This window comes from Populus nigra, chromosome 1, assembly GCF_951802175.1.
Source record: "Populus nigra chromosome 1, ddPopNigr1.1, whole genome shotgun sequence".
Classification (NCBI taxonomy): Eukaryota; Viridiplantae; Streptophyta; class Magnoliopsida; order Malpighiales; family Salicaceae; genus Populus; species Populus nigra.
In genome coordinates, this window is record NC_084852.1 from 29,630,882 (window position 1) to 29,658,735 (window position 27,854).

At 37.8% G+C, this 27,854-nt stretch overlaps 2 protein-coding genes across 5 annotated transcripts; both read left to right on the forward strand.

The window, feature by feature from the left end:
• The first annotated feature begins 669 nt into the window (after window positions 1–669).
• Window positions 670–27,741, forward strand: LOC133670005 (protein ROOT HAIR DEFECTIVE 3-like). 4 transcript variants are annotated; one of them, XM_062090389.1, is made up of 23 exons: window positions 670–810; window positions 1,760–1,909; window positions 2,340–2,406; window positions 2,513–2,615; window positions 3,426–3,496; window positions 3,607–3,670; window positions 3,760–3,825; window positions 3,916–3,963; window positions 4,040–4,102; window positions 4,213–4,269; window positions 9,515–9,673; window positions 9,856–9,924; window positions 10,053–10,144; window positions 10,855–10,933; window positions 11,936–12,101; window positions 12,380–12,504; window positions 12,870–13,132; window positions 25,042–25,138; window positions 25,232–25,396; window positions 26,003–26,107; window positions 26,641–26,735; window positions 26,826–26,922; window positions 27,112–27,741. In XM_062090389.1, exons 1-23 carry the CDS (start codon window positions 807–809, stop codon window positions 27,346–27,348), a joined length of 2,442 nt encoding a protein of 813 aa, XP_061946373.1. In that variant the 5' UTR covers window positions 670–806; the 3' UTR covers window positions 27,349–27,741. The 4 variants fall into 4 exon arrangements, with proteins under 4 accessions (XP_061946373.1, XP_061946382.1, XP_061946400.1 ...); XM_062090398.1 differs by having other exon boundaries at window positions 688–773; XM_062090408.1 differs by lacking the exon at window positions 670–810 and adding an exon at window positions 1,514–1,667.
• Window positions 4,751–6,950, forward strand: LOC133670028 (uncharacterized). Its single transcript, XM_062090428.1, has 2 exons — window positions 4,751–6,025; window positions 6,309–6,950. The coding sequence occupies exons 1-2, from the start codon at window positions 5,263–5,265 to the stop codon at window positions 6,344–6,346; spliced, it is 801 nt and encodes a 266-aa protein (XP_061946412.1). The 5' UTR covers window positions 4,751–5,262; the 3' UTR covers window positions 6,347–6,950.
• Window positions 27,742–27,854: the final 113 nt, after the last annotated feature.

Genomic DNA, 27,854 nt, shown 5'->3' on the forward strand with positions numbered 1-27,854 from the left:
TCCGGAAGTTGTGAAAAATTTAGAAATGTTATTATTTGCTGATTATATCAAATTTGATCTTCAAACTTTTGATTGCTATATATAATTTGTTTTGAATATTTATTTTTCAATTTCATCTTTTAAAATTTAATTTTTATATTAATTTTGGTCCTTATTTTTATAATTGCTATTTGTTTTTTCCTTATCATTTTTTTATTGAAATTTTTTATCTATCAAATTTGGTCCTTATTCTTTTGATTTTTACTTATTTTATTTGAAATAATTTATGAAATGTTAATTATTATTATTTTAATTTCTTCACCTTTTATTAATTTTTTAGATTTGTTCTCTATTATTTTGATTATTATTTATTTTATTTGAGATAATTTATGAAATTATATTTTTTTTCAATTTCATTCTCATTCAACTTTTTAATTTGTAAGATTTGTTCTTCATTATTTTAATAAACTTGAAAAAATAAAACATAAATAAGTTATTTTTCAGTTTTTTTTTCATAATATATCCAAACACTAGAAAGTATTTTCCATCTTATTTTTTATTATACTATCAAATATTAGAAAACATTTTTTCAGAATTTATTTTTTTAAAATTTATTTTTTTTAAAAAAATATTTTTTTGCAAATAAACGGGAGAATCAAAAGGGACAGTCAAAGGCCACATCATTAAAAACCACCAAAAGAGCGCAACAGAACCAAAGGAATGCTCGAAAAAGAAAAAGAAAACTCTGTGGTCTCACTTTTCTCTCTGCCTTCTCTATTGAACATCCGTTTCAGGTCAAATTGAGCTCTCCATTCGATCCAATTCAAATGAGTAATCTATCAATCTCTCTCTCTATCCATTTTATTTGATCACACACCGTCAATCTCCCTAACTTTTTCTCCTATTAATAATAGCTGATAAATTATTAAAATTACTACTACTACTACTACTATCATCATCATCATCTATCTGATTGGTGTCAACTGTAATTGATTTCTTATGCGTTTTTTCGGTTCAATTTATAACTGTTTATTGTTTTTGTCTTTTAATTTTTTTTTCGGTTTCTGCTTGTTGCTGTTACATATGTTGAATTTAGTTAACGTGCATTTTTTTTAAATATTTTTTGAAGAGGTGAATTCGATCCAATTTGATTCAGTTTCTGGAGTTTTAAGAGACGTTGTGATTACAGATTGATAACTATGAGTTTTTGGGTAGCTATGGAGCTTGGATCATGATTTTATGGTTTGGCTGATGACAGAAAATTTGGGAAAAGAGGATAATTTTGAGATTCTGAAAGTGTTGATTTTTTTTTTTTAATTTGAGGATGAGGACCGTAAGTTATAGGACTAACGTTAAGTGAGTGTTTTTGATATGAAATTGAATCTGAAAATGCCATTTAATACAAGATTGTAACTCTTTATTTTTCCCCTGCCTGTTTGTCTTCTCACCTTTTCTTGGCAACTGAACCAAGGACTGATAAATTCTTTGAACTAGGTGGTTTAGAATGACCTTTATTTAAAAAACCTCAGCTTGATGTCTTTAAGAATTGTTGGTTTTGAATTGTATGAAGATTCATGTATGCTATCCTTGTTATCATCATTAACTGGCATAGAAAACTAGCGCAGATTGATATGGCGTGGGACTTTTGAGCCTAGCTTGTGCTGTTAGTTAGTAATCCTGTTTTAAAGGTTTTGTCTGCTTGTGTATTTAAATTAAGATATGTAATCTGGAGTCTGTAATTTTCATTTCCAAACTAATGTGTGTAACTTTTGATTTCCAGAAAAGAGTGATGGTTGTTGTTCTACTCACCTGATTGATGGAGATGGTACATTTAATGATACCGGATTAGAACATTTTATCAAGGAGGTGAAATTGGGGGAATGTGGATTGTCATATGCTGTAGTCTCCATTATGGGCCCGCAAAGTAGTGGTATGCACTTTTTCAATGATATGTTAACCTTTAGTTTATTCTTCTTTGGTGTTGCTTATTTCAATTTGGTTATAAGATTTTCATGCCGTGATTTGATTTACCATATCGCTTTACACTAGAAGTTAGAACTTTATGATTCGTCCTGCAAAGAAGTTAAGGAAAGGTTTTGATTGGAAACTTGTGCTGCACTTTTTGGAACATGGTCAACCTGGAATAATTAACAGTGAAAGGCATAGCTGGTATTTTTAATGTGAATTTGAACTTTGTTCTATCTAGTTTTACAAAAGTTGTCTCTGGTTCTAGTTCAATTCAAGTTCCACTCCTTTTCCAATTTTATATTGGCTAGAAATAAGTGTTACTGATAATTTACTTCTGTCATAAGGCCTATGTTGTCTGAAGAGTTTGACATTGTTTTCTATGGACCGGACAGGGAAGAGTACGCTATTGAATAATTTGTTTGGTACGAACTTTAGAGAGATGGATGCTTTTAAAGGAAGGCATGTTCTTGCATTGGTCTCCCATTGGATGATCTTTTATAGAACTTTTTTCTTGAACGTGGGAAGCTCTCTGGAATTGAGAAAGATAGGTTCCATTTCTTTTCAGGTCTCAAACCACTAAGGGAATTTGGATGGCTAGATGTGCTGGTATTGAACCTTGTACTCTTGTAATGGATTTGGAAGGAACTGATGGAAGAGAACGCGGAGAGGTGCCTTTATTATCGGTTTTTGAAATAACTTTACATAAATCAATCTCTCTCTCTCTCTCTCTATATATATATATATATATAAAGTCTTATGAGGTTCTTAGCTCCCTGTAATCCTTTTATACCTTGTTTAAAATGTAAATTCATTCTGTACTGCTCAGGTATGTTCTATAATTGGTCATGTTATGTTACCTTCTTAGATATTGAACTCTCTATCCCTCTGCTCCACATTAGTAAAACTTTTTTCATCATATAATTAGTAAATTACTTTCACAAAAAATTGCTATGAAATTCTGAATCCGACTATCTGTAGATGATGGTGATTCTCATCTAGAACCTGCTTTGGCTGACAACAACTCCCTTTTTAGTCATGAAGGCATCCTTGAGCTGCCTTCTTTGAATTTTTTGACGATTTATGAACATACATCTCTCCAGTAGTCTACCAAAATGGTTTGTTGGTCATGGTTAGTAATTGCATTGACTTCATTCAGATATATAATTTGGAGCTGGTTGATTAAAATTTTGTCAATGTGGAACTGAAAATGCTGAGTAGTAGGGTAAAAATATTTTATATAGACCCTTATTTGATGTAAGCGACAATCCTCAAATCAAGGGTTAGAGAAATGGGTAGGATGGAAAGTTGTCCTTTTGTTGTATATTAGCAAAACCTATCCCATATATTGACAACCATTGAGAGAAATAGCACATTAGCGGGTCTTTCCTGAAAGTGTTTTTTCTTCTCTTAAAGCACAAAATGGATCAGTATATTGGTGTTTGCTTTCTCTTATCTAGTGTTCTTCACTTCTTTTTTAGGATGATACCGCATTTGAGAAACAAAGTGCTCTTTTTGCCCTTGCTGTCTCAGATATAGTATTGATCAACATGTAAGATCTCTGTCTTGCACTGGACCTAACTTTTCACCTTTTTTTTTTTATTATAATGTTTTGGTTTCCATAATTTGTATACATAACCTTTCTTAGAAATATTTTTTTAGGTGGTGTCATGATATCGGCCGTGAGCAAGCTGCAAATAAGCCTCTTTTAAAGACTGTGTTTCAGGTAAACTTGCTTGTTTTGTCTGCAAACCTTCAACATGGATTTTATAAAGTTTCCATGGTTTTGAACTTGATGGGTTTGTTTTCTCTCAGGTCATGATGCGATTATTCAGTCCTCGCAAAACAACTTTGATGTTTGTGATACGTGACAAGACAAGGGTGTGTTCCTCTCTCTTTAATGCTAGTTAATGTTGTGGCTTGACTGTGCTTTTCTTTGTGTCAATTGTGTTGATCTATGGCTGTTTACAGACACCTCTGGAGAATTTAGAACCTGTTCTAAGAGAAGACATTGAGAAGGTAAATGGAACCATGCTTCCCTTCTTATTTATTGAATTAAGGTATTGCCTTTAACCTTTTCCTCGTTTAACTGCAGATATGGGATTCTGTTCCCAAGCCAGAAGCTCTCAAGGAAACTCCATTGAGTGAATTTTTTAATGTGAGATGTCATGTTTTTGTCTGAATTTATTTTGAAATGTCCTTTTCTAGAAGGTGGAAATGTGGAAGATTGATATTGACTTTGTGATATTTCTGATACACGATTGGCAGGTTGAAGTTGTTGCTCTTTCTAGTTATGAAGAAAAGGAAGAGCAATTTAAGGAGCAGGTAGGAAAAATATGTTTCTTGTGATCCTTAAGCAATATCACAACACTGGACATCTTGTTATTTTTGATTGCTTTTCTAAAATTTATTCTTGAAGAAATAAGGATCCCGGGCATCTGATTTCCCCCCCCCCCTTGTTCCTCACTGTCTTTAGTGTTGCATCCAAATTAAATGGATGTTAGTATTCAACCATTCCGTTTCAAAGTCCTTCCATTGTCCCCAAGATTTCAATGTATCAAAATCCTTCCGTTGTCTCCAATATTTAAATGGATCAAACTCCTAGTTGCCAATCATCTAGATTCTATTTTGTGATCTAAACATCGAGCTAGAACTTGTCAATATATTCTCCTTTTCTTTTAATAACTGTCTTTTGTAGCTGTCAGTATATTCTCCTTTTCTTATTCTATTTCTTTCATAGCTGTCACTATATTCTTCTTTCCTTGTTTAATTTCTGTCATAGCTGTCACTATATTCTTCTTTCCTTGTTTAATTTCTGTCATAGCTGTATATCCCTTGATTCTCTCTAAAGATCTCAATTATTGTCTAGGCCTAGTATTTTACAGGATCTGATTATGTTTATTCAATCCTAGAATTCAGGGATTTGATACTTCTTGATGTATATATATATTGTAACTCTCTTAGTGAAAAATACAGAAAACATTTCAGAATTTCTCTTGTATTATCTTGTCATGGTATCAGAGCCAAAATTCTGAAATCAATTCATCTTGTGTCTAGTTCCTTGTCTGGTTCTTCTATTCTGTTTTTCTTGGACTTGATCTCTTGGTTCTTGTTTCTAGTTAAATCATGTCTCTAGAACGATCTGAACATTTTCTTGTTCGATTCACTGGAAAGAACTATTCTGCCTGGGCTTTCCAGTTTCAGATTTTTGTCAAGGGAAAGGAATTATAGGGTCATATTACTAGGACAGTTCCTGCACCTGACAGTGAGCAGGAAAAGGAGAAATATGTGAAATGGGAGGTGAAGGATGCTCAGATTATGTCTTGGATCCTTGGAAGTATGGAACACTCCATGCTTCTCAATCTCAAGCCTTACAAAACCTCTAGAGAAATGTGGGATTACCTGAAGAAAGTTTACAACCAAAGCAATACAGCACGAAGGTTCCAATTGGAACTCGAGTTGGGTCAACTCAGTCAAGGCAGTATGTCAATACAAGAGTTTTATTCTTCCTTTGTAAATCTTTGGGCTGAGTACACAGACATTGTGTATGCAAGTGTACCTCTTGAAGGACTTATTGCTATTCAAAGTGTGCATGAGACCAGCAAGCGTGATCAGTTTATAATGAAGTTAAGGGGGGAATTTGAAGCAATCAGGTCCAACCTGATGAATAGAGAACCAGTTCCTTTCTTGGATATCTGTGTAGGAGAGCTTCTCAGGGAAGAACAACGGATCATTACACAGGCTGTCTTGGAGCAAAAAGCTCAAAATTCTGCTCCAATTCCTGTTGCATACACTGCTCAAGGGAGGTCTAAAGGAGGTAGAAATATGTCAAATGTCCAGTGCTATAGCTGCAAAGGATTTGGGCACATTGCCACTACTTGTACTAAAAAATTCTGCAACTATTGTAAGAAAACAGGGCATATCATCAAAGACTGCTCCATCCGGCCTCCAAAGAAATCTGAAACTGCCTATAATGTTTCGGTTGGTTCCTCAAATACTCCTAGTCCTGGTCAGTCCTCTATTACCCCTGAAATGGTCCAACAAATGATAGTTTCTGCCCTTTCTGCTTTAGGCCTTTCAGGTAACCGAAATTCTATTCCTAAGCCTTGGTATTTTGATTCTGCTGCTTCCAATCACATGACCAACACTGTCTTACCTTTAAATGATGTTCAAAAATATAAAGGCAATCTTCATATTCGTACTGCCGATGGTAATCCTTGTCTATCACAGCTGTTGGTGATATTTCAGCCCTTCTGAATACTGTCTTTGTGTCTCCTAAGCTGTCCACTAATCTTATATCTGTTGGCCAATTAGTTGACAACAATTGTGATGTTCATTTTTCCAAATCTGGTTGTTTTGTGCAGGATCAAGTGTCCGGGAAGATGATCGTGAAGGGACCTAAAGTGGGACGCCTATTTCCCTTGCTTCTATCTCCCTCTCCTATGTCAAATTATGTTGCATGTAATGCTGTTCAATGTGATAATCAGATGTGGCATAGACGTTTAGGACATCCTAATTCTCATGTACTTCGAGTCTTGTTTAAATCTGGTTTACTAGGAAATAAAAATTCGACTTCTTCTAATAATGATATTGTTGATTGTGCATCTTGCAAACTTGGTAAAAGCAAAACACTTCCTTTTCCATTGCATAAAACCCGCACCACCAAACCTTTTGAGATCGTGCATACTGATGTATGGGGTATTGCACCTGTCATTTCTCATGAACATTACAGATACTTTGTTACATTTATAGATGATTTCACTCGTTTTACTTGGGTATATTTTCTTCGATCTAAAAGTGAGGTCTTCTCTGTGTTTAAAGCCCTTCTTGCCTTAGTTGAGACACAATTTTCTGCCAAAATCAAAATTCTGCAATTTGATTCAGGTGGTGAATATATGTCAAATGAATTTCAATTTTTTCTTCAAAGTCATGGGATCATATCACAACGTTCTTGTCCTTTCACCCCACAACAAAATGGTGTGGCTGAAAGAAAGAATCGTCATCTTCTTGATATTATTCGAACTCTTCTCCTTGAGTCATGTGTTCCTTCTCATTTTTGGTGTGAAGCTTTGTGTACTGCTGTTTATTTGATTAATCGATTACCATCTCCCCACTTAAACAATGATTCTCCCTACGTTCGTTTGTTTGGACATGCACCAAATTATTCTAATCTTCATATTTTTGGATGTGTTTGTTTTGTTCACCTTCCTGCACATGAGAGAAATAAACTTACTGCCCAATCTGTCAAATGTGCTTTCTTAGGCTATGCTGTCACCCAAAAAGGATTTCTTTGTTATGATCCACATGCACGTCGAACTCGTGTCTCTAGGAATGTCATATTTTTTGAAAATCAGCCTTTCTTTTGCACCCAACAGCCTTCAGTACTTCCTTCTCTATCTGTTTTACCATCTTTTCCTGAGTCGCCAGCATCAGTACAAAGGTTTAAACCTGGTTATGTTTATCATCGACGCACTCCTGCTTCTGCTCCTTCTCTAGGTCTCACTGAGGTTCCTTCACATCTTCCTGCAACATCTGATCCTGTTCTGCCCATTTCCTATGATCCCCTTCCTCTTCGTAGAAGCTCCAGACCTCACAAACCTCCTGACAGGTATGGTTTTTCCACTCCTATGGCTATGTCTACTACTTTGTCTTCTATTTCCATTCCCACTTGTTATAAACAGGCTAACAAACATGAGTGCTGGAAACAAGCAATGGAGGCAGAACTTCACGCACTTAAGGCCAATCATACTTGGGATATTATCTCTTGTCCTCCACATGTCAAGCCTATTGGTAGCAAGTGGGTTTATACTGTGAAACTCAAGTCTGATGGATCTTTGGATAGATACAAAGCTAGATTGGTTGCTCTTGGCAATAAACAACAATATGGCTTCGACTATGAAGAAACATTCGCACCCGTTGCTAAGATGACTACGGTGAGAACACTTCTTGCTATTGCAGCCTCTAAAGCTTGGCCTTTATATCAGATGGATGTCACAAATGCCTTCTTGCATGGGGATCTTAAGGAAGAGATTTATATGCAACTTCCACCTGGTATGTCCACAAAGGCTTCTAATGATGTTTGCAAACTAAGACGCTCTTTGTATGGGTTGAAACAGGCACCTAGAGCCTGGTTTGAGAAGTTTCGCAACACTCTTCTCACCTTCTCCTTCACACAAAATCAATATGATTCATCACTTTTCTTTTACAAGACCACCACTGGTATGGTATTTCTCTTAGTCTATGTCGATGATATTATCCTCACTGGTAATAACATTGGTTTGATCACCAAGCTTCAACATATGTTGCATAGTACATTTCAAATGAAAGATCTTGGACATCTCACATATTTTTTGGGGCTGGAAGTTCACTCTAGAGATCATGGTTTGTTCTTAAATCAACATAAATATATTCAGGATCTCATTGAGCTAGCTGGTTTAAAGGATGCTACTGCTGTTGATACACCAATGGAGGTGAATGTGAAATACCGAAAAGATGAAGGCGAGCTTTTGCCTGATCCTTTTTTATATAGGCAACTTGTTGGTAGTCTTATCTACCTAACAATTACCAGGCCTGATATCTCCTATGCTGTCCATATAGTTAGCAAATTTATGCAGGCACCTCGACATCTTCATCTTGCTGCAGTTCGTCGTCTTATTAGATACTTAATTGGTTCCCCTACTCGTGGGTTGTTTTTTCCTAAACATTCTACTCTTACCTTGACTTCCTATAGTGATGCGGACTGGGCTGGCTGCCCGGATACTAGGAAGTCTCTCACAGGCTGGTGCATTTTTCTTGGAGATGCCTTGATCTCTTGGAAGTGTAAGAAGCAGGATTGTGTCTCTAAATCTTCTACCGAGGCTGAGTATCGCGCCATGTCTGCAGCTTGTTCTGAAATTGTGTGGTTACGTGGTCTTATTTCTGAACTTGGGTTTCCCCAAACTGCTCCTACTCCACTTCATGGTGATAATACTAGTGCTATTCAAATCGCTGCAAATCCAGTCTACCATGAACGCACCAAGCACATAGAGGTGGACTGTCATTATATTCGGGAGGCCTTTACTAGGGGTGTTATCACTCTTCCTCATCTCAATACTGATCTTCAAATAGCTGATGCCTTTACAAAAGCCTTGACACGCCAAAGACATAAGTTTCTCAATAGCAAATTGATGTTGTTCGACTTACCCGCATCAATTTGAGAGGGGATGTCAATATATTCTCCTTTTCTTTTAATAGCTGTTTTTTGTAGCTGTCAGTATATTCTCCTTTTCTTATTCTATTTCTTTCATAGCTGTCACTATATTCTTCTTTCCTTGTTTAATTTCTGTCATAGCTGTATATCCCTTGATTCTCTCTAAAGATCTCAATTATTGTCTAGGCCTAGTATTTTACAGGATCTGATTATGTTTATTCAATCCTAGAATTCAGGGATTTGATACTTCTTGATGTATATATATATTGTAACTCTCTTAGTGAAAAATACAGAAAACATTTCAGAATTTCTCTTGTATTATCTTGTCAGAACTTAGCTAGCATAACTTGTTATTTGATAGACTTCTCCCTGTCAATGAAGGTTGCTACTTTGAGGCAGCGATTCTTCCATTCTATTGTGCCTGGTGGGCTTGCTGGAGATCGGCGGGGTGTAGTTCCTGCTTCAGGTTTCTCTTTCAGTGCACAGGAAATCTGGAAAGTTATTAAGGAGAATAAGGACCTTGACCTTCCTGCTCACAAGGTAATTTTGTGAATATTTACTTAGCAGAGGCTTAGAGTAAGTACATCCACATTTTGTTAATATCATATATGATCTCCATATTCCTGATCACAAGTTAGTTTTGTGAATATTTACTTAGCAGGGGATTAGGTTAAGACATCCACATTTTGTTAATGCCATTTGCGATCCCCATATTCTTGCAGGTCATGGTTGCTACTGTACGCTGTGAAGAAATCGCCAATGAAAAATATAGTATTTTTGCTGCAAATGAGGTATATGGTTATATTGTATTCTGTTTTTTCTTTCTTCCTTTCTCATTTCTACTTATCTCTAGATTTTTCCAAAGTGGCAAGTCTAAGCATTGACACTGACCAAATAGGGTTTATTATATCTCCCGCAGGAGTGGTGTCAAATGGAAGAGGCTGTGCAATCAGGTCCAGTCTCTGGGTTTGGAAAGAAGCTTAGTGCAATTCTAAATTTTACTTTGTCTGAGTAAGTGTTTTTTCCCATCGTGTTATATATAAATTTACAGTGGCTCTGCTACTGATGTTTTTTGGTCTGGGGATAGCAAAAGGCTTTAGGAACTGCCTTAAGATTTGACATAAAGTTGGCTGAAGAATTGTAAGCTATATCTCTATTTTTGCGAGGTTCTTATATGCAGGTGGAATTGTGCTTAGTTCCGCATGTCTCATCCAACATGAGAGTATTAGAAATTTAGAAGCAGCCTGTTAGACTGTAATGGAATTTATCTCTTTAAAATTCTAATAGAAGTGGGGAATAATATGCCTACTGTAACCGGGGGCATCTAACAAAGAAGATTACAGTAATTTTTCTGGCTTATGAGGGGACATTGATTTCTTGATTATAATGTATCAGATTTCATATCTTGTTATTATACATTGCTTTCAGAATTTCTTTTATCCTTGCACTCAGATTTCATATCTTGTTATTTTAAGTTGGTCCTATCATTTTTCTTTTGCAATGGAATAGGGTGTCTTTTTTTTTTTTGGCTGAATAGGAGATTTCCTATCACTTATTTTAAGTTCGAAGGTAGTTCCGCTTCGTCTATTGCTGCATCTTCAATTTTCTCTACTTTGTTATTATCTGGGAACCTTCTATTCAGTACTTGTTTTATGACTTAAATATCCTTTTAAAAACTTTATTAATTTGGTTAGCATCAATAATGGCTTTTCTAATTCTAGGTATGATGCAGAAGCTATATATTTTGACGGAGGAGTAAGATCTGCAAAGCGAAAGCAGCTTGAGGAAAAATTGCTGCAAGTAATCAATCTTTTAAGATGTTCTTTATTAAATTTATTGTAGTTGTTTTGATTTGTGAAGAAGGCTGAGATATTGCTGTAAAATTGAGAACTCAGGATATTGATTATTGAATTACAGTCAATGCCTGTCCATTTGGGACCAAATGCATGTTGATGTTGATATTTAAGTTACTAATTCTTTTGATTGAGTATAAATTTATAGCATGATCCTTTTATAGTTCAGGGAAATGGTCCCCAATAGTCACATTTATATTGGAACCAGATTCAAACTAATTTGCATTAGCGCTCAGTTAATTTGAGCTGCATATTAGAATGCATGGGGGGAAAACCTTTAATGCCAATGCATGTGACTGCATAGGGACCACCAAAGGTTGCTGGAGGAGTCCTTAGGGCATTACATCGAACCTTTTTATGCGATTGCTCTCTTATTACATTGAAGCATTCAACTCAAAAAAAGTCAAGCTAGTTTTCAGGGAGGCCTGTATATCATGTCAAGTTATTCCTTATGGTAGTGAATGTTGGTCACTAAGAGTTGCTTGCACATAAGAACATTGGATGTGTGAAATGCGAAGAATGATCTATAAGTGTATTGGGAGGAAGGTAGTGATGCATCTGATTGAGGTAAATTGAGGGAGTGCTGTTTGAGATGGTTTGGCCATGCATAGATCTACAAAGGCATTGGTGTAGAAGGGTGATTGGCTGCAATTCCTTGGATTAAAGAAAAGAAGGGATGGATAAAAAATGATGTGGGCTGAAGAGGTGAAAGTTGAAAGAGGATATAGTATTAAAAACTATTAAAGCTTGTTTGTTCTCTTAACATAATGGATAATAGCTTCCTTAGTGCCCACTTAATTAATTTGGTCCGAGGTTTGTTTCAGTTAGTGCTGATTTGAATTTCTGTCTTCTGCAGTATTTGTAGCAATTTCAACTGTTTTTCTTATCAAGCTTGATATCAAATTTACAAATAACAAATCTGATTAGTTTTCTTCTTGTTGTTTGGTAGCTTGTCCAACCAGCACATCAATCCATGTTGGGTCATATAAGGTCTGGAACTCTTGAGAATTTCAAGGAAGCATTTGAGAAAGCTTTGAATGCAGGGGAAAGGTTTTCTTTGGCAGCTGTAGCTTGCACTCAGAATTACATGGCTCAATTTGATGAAGGGCATGCAGGTAAGACTAAGTGACTCAATTTCCTTTTGCCATTTGATTATTAGCTTGAATGATGTAGAAACAAGGCTTAGAAAACAAAGCTTCCAAACAAACAGAAATAAACTTTAGCACTCTTTATTTTTTAGGGGAAAAAAATTGAATTGGCTGTCGCATGACTAAAAGCATAAGGATAGAATGATCAGCTATTTGGTTCTTCCATCTATGTAACTGTTGAAAAATTAGCTTTACTGACTGGGTTCACTAAAGTATATCTTCTCATTGATATATTATAATCACAGATGCTGTTATTGAACAAGCAAACTGGGACACATCTAAAGCGAGGGATAAGCTTCGTCGTGATATAGATGCACATATTACTTCTGTCCGCGCAGCCAAACTCTCTGAACTTACTTCATCATTTGAGGTACAATATTCTATGAGTAGCTTTTCTTGCTTCTGTGTGTGCCAGCTTCATTCTGTGACTGTCTTCAATTGAAGATAAGTTAAGATTCTTGAGAAGCTGCTGGGAAACAGTGGAAATCTTAAAACTAATATGAAGAAATGCTTAGGGAATTTAGTTGTGTTTGAAGTGTAGTCTTTGCTGGTCAATAATTTTCATGTTTGTCACTTTGTTTCACACATTATGGATTTTATATGTTGTGAAACCTTGTTAGAGGCTGACTTATTATTAAAGAATGGGAATGACTGATGACAGTGGTTGCATGGTTCAGACTTGCACACCAAAGAAATTTTATAAATGCAAAAATAAAATTCTTGGACCACCTGCAGGCTAAGCTAAATGAGGCATTATTAGGACCTGTGGGAGCTCTTTTAGATGGAGCTACTAGTGAGACATGGCCAGCCATAAAAAAACTTCTGCAGCATGAGACAGAATCAGCTGTTGCTGGGATCTCTAATGCACTCTCTGGTTTTGACATGGACAAACAATCCAAGGACAAAATACTTATAAGTTTGGAGAATTATGCAAAAGGTGTAGTTGAGGCAAAAGCAAGGGAAGAAGCTGGAAGGGTCCTGATCCTTATGAAAGAAAGGTACCAACCCCTTGCATTTTTCCAATTAAGTTATTTTTATTGTTTCATATCCATTGTCGATACACGAAGTCGGGCGACGGCTCCCGCTTTTTTGTTTATTTAACAAAAAGGGTTTTTTCTCAATTGGAGGAAAACAAAGATTTTATTGGAGTCGCCATCTAGTAATTTGAGGGAACTAGAAATCCCAAATTAGACATTGGTCCCAGATATTCGGGTACGGGGTTAGTTATGATTAAGGGAAGGTAGACACCACCCTTAAAACATCCTTTCAATAGAAAGGTTACCCTTACTTGTGTGTTTTTTGTTTGATTCAAATGCGATTATATTTTGGGCTTATTTGTAATTCTTTTTCAAATGATTAACGTCGGTCCCTAAAAATAGGAGACACGTTAAAAATGACACCAGTCTCTAAAAATTAGGAGACTCGTCTAAAATATTGATGTTTGTCCCTACAAAGGAGAGTTACGTATGGGTTACCAAAAGAAATAATGGATATAATCCATTATATTTTGGGTTTATTGGTAATTTGTTTTTTTTCAAATGGTTAACGTCGGTCCCTAATAATAGGAGACGCGTTAAAAATATTATCAGTCCCTAAAAACTAGGAGACTCGTCTAAAATATGACATTTTAACCCTAAAAAGAGAATTACGTCTGGGTTACCAAAAGAAATAATAGACATAATCCATATTTGGTATTTACATTTTTGATATCGGTCCTTTTAAAGAAAGAGACGTGTCGACTTTGGTTTTTGTATTTTTTACAACATGCAAGAAAATTTACAAGCATTTATATATATAAAAAATATCAAAAATATCAGTAGAAACCTTGAAAAATTACCTGAGTGCCACTGTATAGGAAAAATAATGAAATACCCTTGAATTTCTCTGAAATTTACAAAAATGCCACTGGCGGCGCGTGTGGCCCACGCGCGGTTACTGTTGGAGGCGGTGAAATTTTCTGGCGAGATTTCCGGCCAACAAATGGTTGCTTCTGGTAGAACTGAGGGCGAGGATTCTGATGGCGGTGGTCTCGACGGTCGTTGATGGCTGACGAGGGAGAATTGTCGGTTTGAAGCTTCGGTAGCCGACGACGATCCTAGTCTTTTTCCGGCCAGATGAGGCAGAGAAAACGATGAAAATCACCGGGGTTTTTCTTTATGTGAGGATAGCGACCTTTCTGTGGTGGTTTGGAAGCTTTAGATGGCCGGAGATGGGAGATCGGAGAAGAGAGAGGGAGTCGCCGGCGAGAGGAGAGAGATGCCCTGGGTTATGCTACGGTGAGAACGCAAGCACGGTACACCGGTGCAGCTGAGGCCTGTGATCCGTTGGATCTCTGATGGAAAGATCGTGCAGCTGTGATTGGCCCGATCTGCAGGTTCATCGGATGGTCCGGATGAACAGAGGTGGGATCGGGTGCGACGCGGTGCACAGAAATCGCGGTATACCCTGTGACGTGGCTCAACGGGATCAAAGCTTAGATTATTTCAAGGGCTGAGATGTGTTTGGGTTTTAATCTGGTGTGGTAAGCCCTATTGTATCCTATTAAATCAACGGTTCAGCTCTAAACACTATTAGATCTAACGGTTAGGATATATTTGGTATTTTTCATATTGTTTTTTTTTTAAATCAATATTCTACTCTCGTGAAGAAATAGTAAAAAAACTTAAATAGTAATCTAGATACTCTTTTCTTTTCTTTCTTTTTTTTTTCCTCTTTCTCTTTCCTTTCTTCCGTCCTCTCCTTTTCTGGCGCACTGTCATTGACTATTTATAGCCAGTCACAGGGAGACATGCAAATCTTAAATTTCCACAAATCTTATTTTTTAATCACCGTTTGCTTTCGGCATTTTTTAATCACCGTTTGCTTTCGGCGCAACTGCCCGTTTGACAAAAAAATTTATTTTATTTTATTTTATTTTAATTTTAATTTTCGACCAAAACCCGGTTCACTGGGTTGATATCCATCAAAAGTTAAACGGGCAGTTGCGCCAAAAGCAAACGGTGATTAAAAAATGCCGAAAGCAAACGGTGATAAAAAATAAGATTTGTGGAAATTTGAGATTTGTATGTCCCCTGTCATTGGCTATAAATAGCGAGTGACAGTACGCCAGAGGGGGAGAGGGCGGAAGAAAGGAAAGAGAGGAAAAAAAAAGAAAAAAAAGAAAAGAGTATCCAGATTACTATTTAAGTTTTTTTACTATTTCTTCACGAGAGTAGGATATTGATTTAAAAAAAAACAATATGGAAAATACCAAATATATCCTAACCATTAGATCTAATAGTGTTTAGATCTGAACCGTTGATTTAATAGGATACAATAGGGCTTACCACACCAGGTTAAAACCCAAACACATCTCAGCCCTTGAAATAATCTAAGCTTTGATCCCGTTGAGCCACGTCACCGGGTATACTGCGATTTCTGTGCACCGCGTTGCACCCGATCCCACCTCTGTTCATCCGGACTGTCAGATCAACCTGCAGATCGGGCCAATCACAACCGCACGATCTTTCCATCAGAGATCCAACGGATCACAGGCCTCAGCTGCACCGGTGTACCGTGCTTGCGTTCTCACCGTAGCATAACCCAGGGCATTTCTCTCCTCTCGTCGGCGACTCCCTCTCTCTCCTCCGATCTCCCATCTCCGACCATCTAAAGCTTCCAAACCACCACAGAAAGGTCGATATCCTCACATAAAGAAAAACCCCGGTGGTTTTCTCCGCCTCATCTAGCCGGAAAAAGACTGCGATCGTCGTCGGCCACCGAAGCTTCAAACCGACGATTCTCCCTCGTCAGCCATCAACGGCAGTCGAGACCACCGCCATCAGAATCCTCGCCCTCAGATCTACTAGAAGCAACCATTTGTTGGCCGGAAATCTCGCCAGAAAATTTCACCGCCTCCAACAGTAACCGCGCGTGGGCCACACGCGCCGCCAGTGGCATTTTTGTAAATTTCAGAGAAATTCAAGGGTATTTCATTATTTTGCCTATACAGTGGCACTCAGTTAATTTTTCGGGGTTTCTACTGGTATTTTTGATATTTTTTATATATATAAATGCTTGTAAATTTTCTTGCATGTTGTAAAAAATACAAAAACCAAAGTCGACACGTCTCTTTTCTTTAAAAGGACCGATATAAAAAATGTAAATACCAAATATGGATTATGTCTATTATTTTTTTTTGGTAACCCAGACGTAATTCTCCTTTTAGGGTTAAAACGTCATATTTTAGACGAGTCTCCTAGTTTTTAGGGACTGATAATATTTTTAACGCGTCTCCTATTATTAGGGACCGACGTTAACCATTTGAAAAAACAAATTACCAATAAACCAAAAATATAATGGATTATATCCATTATTTCTTTTGGTAACCCAGACGTAACTCTCCTTTTTAGGGATAAACGTCAATATTTTAGACGAGTCTCCTAATTTTTAGGGACTGATAATATTTTTAACGCGTCTCCTATTATTAGGGACCGACGTTAACCATTTGAAAAAACAAATTACCAATAAACCCAAAATATAATGGATTATATCCATTATTTCTTTTGGTAACCCAGACGTAACTCTCCTTTTTAGGGATAAACGTCAATATTTTAGACGAGTCTCCTAATTTTTAGGGACTGATGTCATTTTTAACGTGTCTCCTATTTTTAGGGACCGACGTTAATCATTTAAAAAAGAAATACAAATAAGCCCAAAATATAATCGCATTTGAATCAAACAAAAAACACACAAGTAAGGGTAATCTTTCTATTGAAAGGATGTTTTAAGGGTGGTGTCTACCTTTCCTTAATCATAACTAACCCCGTACCTGAATCTCTGGGACCAGTGTCTAATTTGGGATTTCTAGTTCCCTCAAATTACTAGATGGCGACTCCAATAAAATCTTTGTTTTCCCTTAATTGAGAAAAAACCCTTTTTGTTAAATAAACAAAAAAGCGGGAGTCGTCGCCCGACGACGTGTATAGACATAATGGCGACTCCACTAGGGATAGTCTTTCTGGATCGGCGCTAAGCTGGTATACAAGGCGAGACAATACAAAAATCAGAAAGTGGAAAGATTTGGTAAAAGCTTTTGTGGAGCAGTATAAATTCAACATGGAGGTAGCCCCGGACAGGTCAAGCTTGTTAGTCATGGAGAAGGGCAACAAAGAGACTGTAAGAGAATATGCTTTGAGATGGCGTGAAAAAGCATCTCATGTGTAACCCTCTTTGTTAGAAAAAGAAATGGTCGCTCTGTTTTCCATCACTTTTAAATCTCCTTACTTTGAACACCTAGTGGGTAGTTCAGCTTAACATTTCTATGATGTCGTAACTATCGCTGAGAGGATAGAACAAACAATAAGAATGGGGAGAATGTTAGAGCCTACTGAGAAGAAAGGCTTTACTGGGAAAAAGAAGGATTCCGAGGTGAACAACGTGGAAGGAGTGTATAAGGGTAAGAAGAAAAATTACCATCATTATAACTTTCAAATACCTACCCAACAAGTTGCAAGTGTAAACTTCACTAAGCCTTTCCCTACCAACCAACAAAACCAACCAAATGACCAACAAAGTATCCAGATTGTTAATCCTCCAAAAAGGAACTTGCAAAGAACCCAAGAACGATTGCCACCATTACCACTTCTCTTGGGAGAAATGTATTCAAAGTTGTTGAGTATTGGGCAAGTGACCCCTGTTCCCTTAACCCCACTGCAACCTCCATACCCAAATTGGTATAAGCTGGATCTGACATGTGAGTATCATGTTGACATTGCTGGGCATAACATTGAAACCTGTTATGCATTTAAAAACAAGCTTCTGCAATTGATAAAAGCTGGATGGATAACTTTTGATGATGCACCGAATGTGAATTCCAACCCTTTACCCAATCATGCTGCAAGTAGTGGAGGGGTAAATGCTGTAGGAGTAGAGGGTAAGAAGGAAAGAGTTTTGAAGGTTTCCATGGAAAGACTGTACGATATGATGATACCGTCTAGATATTTACTTGAGGTTGAACCAGTGATGAATGGACATAATTACTGTAAGTTTCATGGCGAGGTGGGACATCACATTGATAATTGTCAAGAATTTCACCAGGAAGTGAAAAGGATGCTGACTTTCGGGATGATAAGGATAGAGAGTGAAGAAGAAAGCAGTGAAGTTGGGATGATAGGCCGTCAGGAGAAAAAAGTGGAGGTTTGTAGACTCCAACCAACTGTGGGTGGTCCACCAAAACTAATCCTGACCAAACCTGTGTGCACAAATAGTGGAAGTTATGGCACAATGTCTTACAATTATGGATATTCTTTCTACATTAAGAATCCTACTCCTACCTTCCATACTGAAATCGGTGGTTTAACTCGAAGTGGTCAGTGTTTTACACTAGAAGAATTGGAGAGAGAGGAAAGCTAAAGGAAAAGAAATAGTTGATGCTTTTAAAGGTATGGATGTGAACAAACCTATAAGTGAAGATGAGTTTAATGAATTTCTGAAGTTGATGAAGCATAGTGAGTATAGTGTGGTAGATCAGTTGAAGAAAACTCCTGCTAGAATCTCTTTCATGTCACTTATCTTGAGTTTTGAATTACATCGTAAAACATTGCAAAAGGTGTTGAATGAAGCATATGTGCCCCAAGATATTACTCAGGATACAATGGAACATTTGGTGGGAAGAATTCAAGCCTCTAATTACTTATACTTCATTGAAGAGATTCGGTCACTTTCATGTATTTCACAAAACCATTGTTGAAATCACTTTCATGTATTTCACAATGCTAATCTGAAATCACTTTCATGTGTTTCATAACATAAATGTTGAAATCACTTTCATGTATTTCACAAGACTAAGGTTGACATCACTTTCATGTATTTCACCAAACATTTAAGTTTTCAAATGGTTAACGTCGGTCCCTAAAAATAGGAGACGCGTTAAAAATGACATCAGTCCCTAAAAATTAGGAGACTTGTCTAAAATATGATGTTTCAATCCTAAAAAGGAGAGTTACGTCTGAGTTACCAAAAGAGATAATGGACATAATCCATATTTGGTATTTACATTTGTGACATCGGTCCTTTTTTAAAAAAGAGACGTGTCGACTTTGGTTTTTGTATTTTTTTAAGACATGCAAGAAAATTTACAAGCATTAAAGAAAATTGCAACAGTGGACATAAGTCACTTGCCACTTGAATCTCTCTTTTCTAACCTTAAACAGGACGAGCTCGGGTCCAGAGCTTTTATGGGTTCACCGTGAAGTGTGTGAATACACAAATAAATAACATGCATGCATGTGGCGATATGAAAAATTGAAAAGAATCACAGTAGATATTGCATAAAATAAATAATGCAAATAAAATAAATACCCAAAAATAAATAGCAATAAGAAAGAGTAAATGAAAAGCAAACACAAGCAGTTGGCTCAACCCTAAGTCCCCAGCGGAGTCGCTATTCTGTCGATACACGACGTCGGAACAAACATTAACTTCTCAGAATTGTGTTCAATACCAGTGATGAATGGAAATAATTACTGTACGTTTCATGGCGAGGTGGGACATCACATTGATGATTGTCAAGAATTTCACCAGGAAGTGAAAAGGATGCTGACTTTCGGCATGATAAGGATAGAGAGTGAAGAAGAAAGCAGTGAAGTTGGGATGATAGGCCATTAGGAGAAAAAAGTGGAGGTTTGTAGCCTCCAACCAACTGTGGGTGGTCCACCAAACCTAATCCTGACCAAACCTGTGTCCACAAATAGTGGAAGTTATGGCACAATGCCTTACAATTATGGATATTCTTTTAACATTAAGAATCCTACTCCTACCTTCCATACTGAAATCAATGGTTTAACTCGAAGTGGTCGGTGTTTTACACCAGAAGAATTGGAGAGACAGAGGAAAGCTAAATAAATGGATACAATTGCATTTGAATCAAGCAAAAAACACACAAGTAAGGGTAACCTTTCTATTGAAAGGATGTTTTAAGGGTGATGTCTACCTTCCCTTAATCATAACTAACCCCGTACCCGAATCTCTGGGACCAGTGTCTAATTTAAGATTTCTAGTTCCCTCAAATTACTAGATGGCAACTCCAATAAAATCTTTGTTTCCCCCAATCGAGAAAAAAACCCTTTTTGTTAAATAAACAAAAAAAAGCGGGAGCCGTCGCCCGACGTCGTGTATCGACAGTGGTCGGTGTTGTACCTTTGATTGTCTTGTACTTTTGAGAGAGAAAAAATTGACTCGTTGTAAGAATAATGTTGTGGAGTCTTTCTTGTATTTCACAAGATCAATATTGAAAACACTTTCATGTTTTTCACTTGGGCAGGTCGCCCATAAGAATTCGACCAACTGAAAAATCTCTGCCTTTTTCAACACTTCCATCGTTTTTCTTTACAAAACTTACTATGCAAAGTCAAAAGACAATGAATTTTCCAATGCCTTTGCACCGTAAGCATTGTAAAGAGGGGGCAACTGTTGTAACTCAATTTTGGATTCACCAAGATTTTCTTGGTTGGGATTTGATTTGTAAATGGATCCCAAAGATGAAGAAAGCTTCTCAAGGAAGTCCTGTATGTACGGTTGGGATGTTGATTTGTAAATGGATCCCAAAGATGAGGACAACTTCTCAAGAAAGTCTTTTATGTACGGTTGGGATGTTGATTTGTAAATGGATCCCAAAGATGAGGAAAGCTTCTCAAGAAAGTCTTGTATGTACGGTTGAGATCTGATTTGTAAATCCCAAAAATAAGGAAAGCTTCACTTACTGGAAAAAGCATAGTGAGTATAGTGAATTTCTCTCTCGCACATTCTGATGGTGGTGGTCGTGAAGGCCGTTGATGGCTGACGAGGGAGAATCAGCGGTTTGAAGTTTCGGTGGCCGACGACGATCGCGGTCTTTTTCCGGCTAGATGAGGCGGAGAAAACGATGAAAACCACCGGGGTTTTTCTTTACAGCAGGGGAGAAACCTTTCTGTGGTGGTGCGGAGGCTGGAGACGGCCGGAAAGTGGAGATCGGATGAGAGAGACAGCGTCGCCGGCGAGAGGAGAGAGAGAATCCGAGATTACGCTACGGTATGAACGCGTGTATGGTACACCGGTACCGCTGAACACTGTGCGCCGTTGGATCTCGGATGAAACGATTGGATGGCTGTGATTGGCTAGATCTGCAGGTTGATTGGACGGTCTGGATGAGCAGAGCTTTGATCTGGTGTGGCGTGGTGCACCGAAAGCGCGGTACACCGGATGACGTGGCTCAACGGGATCAAATCTTGGAATATTTCAAGGGCTGAGATGTGTCAGGATATATTTGGTATTTTCCATATTGTTTTTAATAAAAATCAATATCTTACCCGCATGAAGAAATAGTAAAAAAACGTGAATAGTGTTTGCAATTCTTTTCTTTCTTTTTTTTCTTCTTTCTCTTTCCTTTTTTTCGTCCCCCAATGATAAGCTTTTCTGGCGATATCTGTGTTTTGCCAAGCATTTCGATCACTTGTCATTCTGAGGATGTTGAGGTGACAATATGGCCGATGATGTCATTTTTCACAAACTCAACTCGATTCTTGAAATTCTTGCAACTGTTCAACTGAATGGCACAAAATCCCCCAATGATATTCATGTATCTTTTCCTAAGGGATGAGCGCTCAAAGGCGCACTCAAAATGGAGGTAGGGTTAGAAAACGCACTACCTAAGAAATGAGGGCTCAAAGGCGTACTCAAAATGAGTTGAGGGCTCAAAGGTGCACTCAAAAGGAGGTAGGGTTGGAAAACGCACTACCAAAGGGATGAGGGCTTAAAGGCGCACCCAAAAATGGAGGTGAGGGCTTAAAGGCGCACTCAAAAAGAGTTGAGGGCTCAAAGGCGCACTCAAAAGGAGGTAGGGTTAGAAAACGCACTACCTAAGGGATGAGGGCTCAAAGGCGCACTCAAAATGGAGTTGAGGGCTCAAAGACACACTCAAAAGGAGGTAGGGTTAGAAAACGCACTACCAAAGGGATGAGGGCTCAAAGGCGCACTTAAAATGAGTTGAGGGCTCAAAGGCGCACTCAAAAAGAGGTAGGGTTAGAAAACGCACTACCAAAGGGATGAGGGCTCAAAGGCGCACTAAAAAATGGAGGTGAGGGCTCAAAGGCGCACTCAAAAGGAGTTGAGGGCTCAAAGGCGCACTCAAAAGGAGGTAGGGTTAGAAAACACACTACCTAAAGGATGAGGGCTCAAAGGCGCACTCAAAATGGAGGTGAGGGCTCAAAGGCGTACTCAAAAGAAGTTGAGAGCTCAAAGGCGCACTCAAAAGGAGGTAGGGTTAGAAAACGCACCACCAAAGGGATGAAGGCTCAAAGGCGCACCCAAAATGGAGGTGAGGGCTCAAAGGCGCACTCAAAAGGAGTTGAGGGCTCAAAGGCGCACTTAAAATGAGGTAAATTGGCGGAGTCAGGGCAATAAGTCCAGAGTCTAACAAATACTGGTAGACAAACTCGAGTGGTCGAGGTAAAAGCATAATATAATGTATTTACAATTTGTTGGAGTCGCCATCTAGTAATTTGAGGGAACTAGAAATCCCAAATTAGACACTGGTCCCAGAGATTCGGGTACGGGGTTAGTTATGATTAAGGGAAGGTAGACACCACCCTTAAAACATCCTTTCAATAGAAAGGTTACCATTACTTGTGTGTTTTTTGTTTGATTCAAATGCGATTATATTTTGGGCTTATTTGTAATTCCTTTTTAAATGATTAACGTCGGTCTCTAAAAATAGGACACGTTAAAAATGACATCAGTCCCTAAAAATTAGGAGACTCGTCTAAAATATTGACGTTTGTCCCTAAAAAGGAGAGTTACGTCTAGGTTACCAAAAGAAATAATGGATATAATCCATTATATTTTGGGTTTATTGGTAATTTGTTTTTTTTCAAATGGTTAACGTCGGTCCCTAAAAATAGGAGACGCGTTAAAAATATTATCAGTCCCTAAAAATTAGGAGACTCGTCTAAAATATGACGTTTTAACCCTAAAAAGAGAATTACGTCTGGGTTACCAAAAGAAATAATGGACATAATCCATATTTGGTATTTACATTTTTTTCATCGGTCCTTTTAAAGAAAAAAAAGACGTGTCGACTTTGGTTTTTGTTTTTTTTACAACATGCAAGAAAATTTACAAGCATTTATATATATAAAAAATATCAAAAATATCAGTAGAAACCCTGAAAAATTACCTGAGTGCCACTGTATAGGCAAAATAATGAAATACCCTTGAATTTCTCTGAAATTTACAAAAATGCCACTGGCGGCGCGTGTGGCCCACGAGCGGTTACTATTGGAGGCGGTGAAATTTTCTGGCGAGATTTTCGACCAACAAATGGTTGCTTCTGGTAGATCTGAGGGCGAGGATTCTGATGGCGGTGGTCTCGACGGCCGTTGATGGCTGATGAGGGAGAATCGTCGGTTTGAAGCTTCGGTGGCCGACGACGATTGCGGTCTTTTTCCGGCCAGATGAGGCGGAGCAAACAATGAAAACCATCGGGGTTTTTTTTTACAGCAGGGGAGAAACCTTTCTATGGTGGTGCGGAGGCTGGAGACTGCCGGAAAGTGGAGATTGGATGAGAGAGAGAGCTTCGCCGGCGAGAGGAGAGAGAGAGTCTGAGATTACGCTACAGTATGAACGCGTGTATGGTACACCGGTACCACTGAACACTGTGCGCCGTTGGATCTCGGATGAAACGATCGGATGGCTGTTATTGGCTAGATCTGCAGGTTGATTGGACGGTCTGGATGAGCGGAGCTTTGATCTGGTGTGGCGCGGTGCACCGAAAGCGCGGTACACCGGATGACGTGGCTCAACGGGATCAAATCTTGGAATATTTCAAGGGCTGAGATGTGTCGGGATATATTTGGTATTTTTCATATTGTTTTTAATAAAAATCAATATCTTACCTGCATGAAGAAATAGTAAAAAAAAGTGAATAGTGTTTGCAATTCTTTTTTTTTTTTTTTCTCTTTCTCTTTCCTTTCTTCCGTCATCTCCTTTTCTGGCGCACTGTCATTGGCTATTTATAGCCAGTCACAGGGAGACATGCAAATCTTAAATTTCCACAAATCTTATTTTTTAATCACCGTTTGCTTTCGGCATTTTTTAATTAATCACATTTGCTTTCTGCGCAACTGCCCGTTTGACAAAAAAATTTATTTTATTTTATTTTTATTTTTTTATTATGTATAATAATATATATTTATATAGGTAAAATTAAAAACTTAATTCAGTATTAGAAAAACCCGATTCAACCGTTAAAAATTCATTTTAATGACCGAAAATTATGTTGAAACACTAGGAAAAAAACTTTTGATGGATATCAACCCAGTGAACCGGGTTTTTGTCGAAAATGATGGTTTTTGACCCGAAACAGCTCGAAACTCATTTTTTACCCTGGTCGACATGGTTTGACCCGTATTGACCCGGTGGACTCGGTTTTGGTTGGAAATGACGGTTTTGACCCGAAACAGCTCGAAACTCATTTTTTACCCTGGTCGACATGGTTTGACCCGTATTGACCTGGTGGACTCGGTTTTGGTTGGAAATGACGGTTTTGACGTGAAGCAGCCCGAAACTTATTTTTTACCCTGGTCGACATGGTTTGACCCGTATTGACCCGGTGGACTCGGTTTTGGTTGGAAATGACGGTTTTGACCCGAAACAGCCCGAAACTCATTTTTTACCCTGGTCGACATGGTTTGACCCGGTGGACTTGGTTTTGATGGAAAGATGCGGTTGCCTCGAGAAAAATATATTTTTGAATTTTAAACTTTTTCTTAATTTTTTTTGGATTTTTATAAATAATAATAGAAATAAAATAACATTCAAGAAAATCTTGGTGAATCCAAAATTGGGTTACAACATCCATCTTTTGGAGTGTGAATGTAAACTTTTCATGCAGGTTTTCAATATTGTTTAGCCATGACTCTGATTCAATGCCACGGGTTTGGACTGGAAAGGAAGACATTCGAGCAATTACCAAAACTGCTCGCACTGCAGTATGATGAATACATATTTCAGCAAACATTGAATCTTAAGTTTTGTTTTGCTTTTGGATGTCAACTAATTTCATTTTTTTTTAACTTTTCCAGTCCTTGAAGTTGTTATCTGTAATGGCTGCAATCCGTCTGGATGATGATGTTGATAATATTGAGACTACACTATCATCTGCTTTGATGGATACAAAGAACAATGCTGCTGTTAAAGACAGAAGTATCACAACATCTGACCCTCTGGCATCAAGCTCTTGGGAAGAGGTGGCTTTTTCTTATTCCTGAGCCTTTTCCTGGTGCAGCCTATGATAATATATCTTTAATTTTCCTTGCTACTATCGTAGAAAGGGTATGTAATCAATTATTCAAGAAATGAATTTTTAGAGACCTAAATACTAGATCAGTTTTCTAGGATAAATTGTTTGGAACTCCTGAAATTTCTTTTAATTTTTTTGCAACTCTATGAACTTTTTTATATCAATTTACAGATGGTGTTTGCATGAATTAGGTCTTCAATTCTAATTGGCTGTTTTTATGCTAGTAATTTGATCAACAAATTTTCCTAATTCTGCATTTCCAGAACATGGTGGTGGGACTTGTAATTGTGGATCCCATAGATAGTGCACACATAGATATATAGCCACAAAGGTGTCTGCTATACTGGTGCAGAGGATATATGTTGGATATCTACAAATGCATCTCTTTGATAAATTAATTGGGAATTGCATGATGGGCATTACACCCACGTACTGGCACCAAAGTATTAATCATTGCTTAAGATCTCTCCCTCTATTTGCATGCGCCGATGCTGGTGGCCTCTTCTTCACCATAAAGCATGTTTTATACCTGGATTTGGTTTTTCTACTGCAGATTCCATCCTCAAGGACATTGATCACACCTGTCCAGTGCAAATCTTTGTGGAGGCAATTCAAGTCTGAGACAGAGCATGCTGTCACCCAGGCCATTTCTGCTCAGGTACAGTATCGTTACATATATCATTATGTATGCAAATGTATTTTTTTCTTTTTACTAGTGGTCAGATTACGATTGTCAACATATAGACAGAAAATAGTGTACTCTTCTCTTTGCACTTCTGTGCTTTGTGTTTACTGAATTGTGCCTGGGACAAGGCTTGTCCAAAGAAATAAAATTTGAGATCCTAGTCCCAATTGGTCAGTTGCGTGGAATGCTGAACATATAGTGATATCTGGATCTTAAGAGTTCAAAGGCTACATGCTACAGGATGGCTTCATATCATGGCCTTGGATAACTGTATAAAATACCAAAATTGGAAATAAAGTATTGTCACTGTACCGAGCAATTTAATGGCTTTACATTCTGCTTTTCAGTCAAAACACTTATGGTGCTGCGTCCAGTGTTTTATGTGTCGTAAATGTTACATTGCTAATTCTTGGAATTCAATTATTGTGCCACTATGGTTGAGATAAATGGGTAAATGAACACACTGCTTGTGTGGATGCTTCATTGATTTATCCTTTGTTTTTTAGGAAGCCCACAAACGTAATAACAACTGGTTGCCACCCCCATGGGCAATCGTTGCCTTGGTTGTGCTGGGATTTAACGAGTTTATGACTCTTTTGAGGTAACGTGTCTGTGGAATTAATTTTTTTGGTGACAGATTATATCCCTTGTTTGCTGATATTATTTACTTTGGCATTCTTTTTGGTGGGAGAAATCCTTTGTACGTGGGTGTCGTCTTTGCTGTTTTTCTACTCATTAAAGCCCTATGGGTGCAGTTAGACATTTCAGGCGAATTCCGCAATGGTGCTGTAAGTGTCGAACCAGTCTCATTTTGGTCCCTCTTCCACGCACATCTTATTTTCAACAAATTCCTTTAACCCTTGAAACTAGCATCTTAACGGAGACCACCAAACTTTCCAAACTGGCTTTTAAAATTTCGTGCTTGTTCAAATTACTTGTGAGCGTGCTTTCTAAACTCGTGGTCGATATGTTTACAGCTTCCCGGGCTTCTTTCTTTATCTACGAAGTTCCTTCCCACTATTATGAATCTTATCAGAAGACTAGCAGAGGGGCAGAAACCCATGACTTCAGATCCTCGGAGAAACCCTGATCTAGCATCAAAATTTTTTCAGAATGGATCCAGCTCTTTTAGTGATTCCTCATCTAGTGCTTCCTCTGGGATAACTTCGCCAAAAGAAGGGAATGAGTACTCGAGCACCTTAAAAGACGACTAGGTGAAAATAGCTATCTTATCAGAAAGCTTTCCTGCTCGCATTATTGTGGGTTGTTGCATGTGTATGCATGGTCCTCGATTTTCAACTCTTGCAAGCATGTGAGAGGAGCAGATTTTGAAGGCGTGAGTTTTTGTGCAAGTGCCGCATACAGCGGGGGCTGGTTTATTGTGAGAAAGCAAGCCCAGCCTCCATCAATTAGTTCTTATGTCTCAAGCCGAAGTAAATAATTTTGTCTCGTGAGAATTGTATATGCTTCCATCTTGCTTCTTTTTTTCTTTCTCCTATTTCAAAGTGGGGGAAGACCCGGGGGCAGTAGATTTTGGAACAGGAAAATGAATATTGGTTTGTTGGATATGCGTTCTGCATCTTTTTATATATTATTTTGCATGAAAAGATCAGGTTAGTATCCTTCCTTTGACCCGGAAGTTGTTGGAATACGAAAATGGAGTGTTGCTAAAATAAAAAAAAATAAAAATATTCGTTTTAATTATATCTGTTGTCCAATA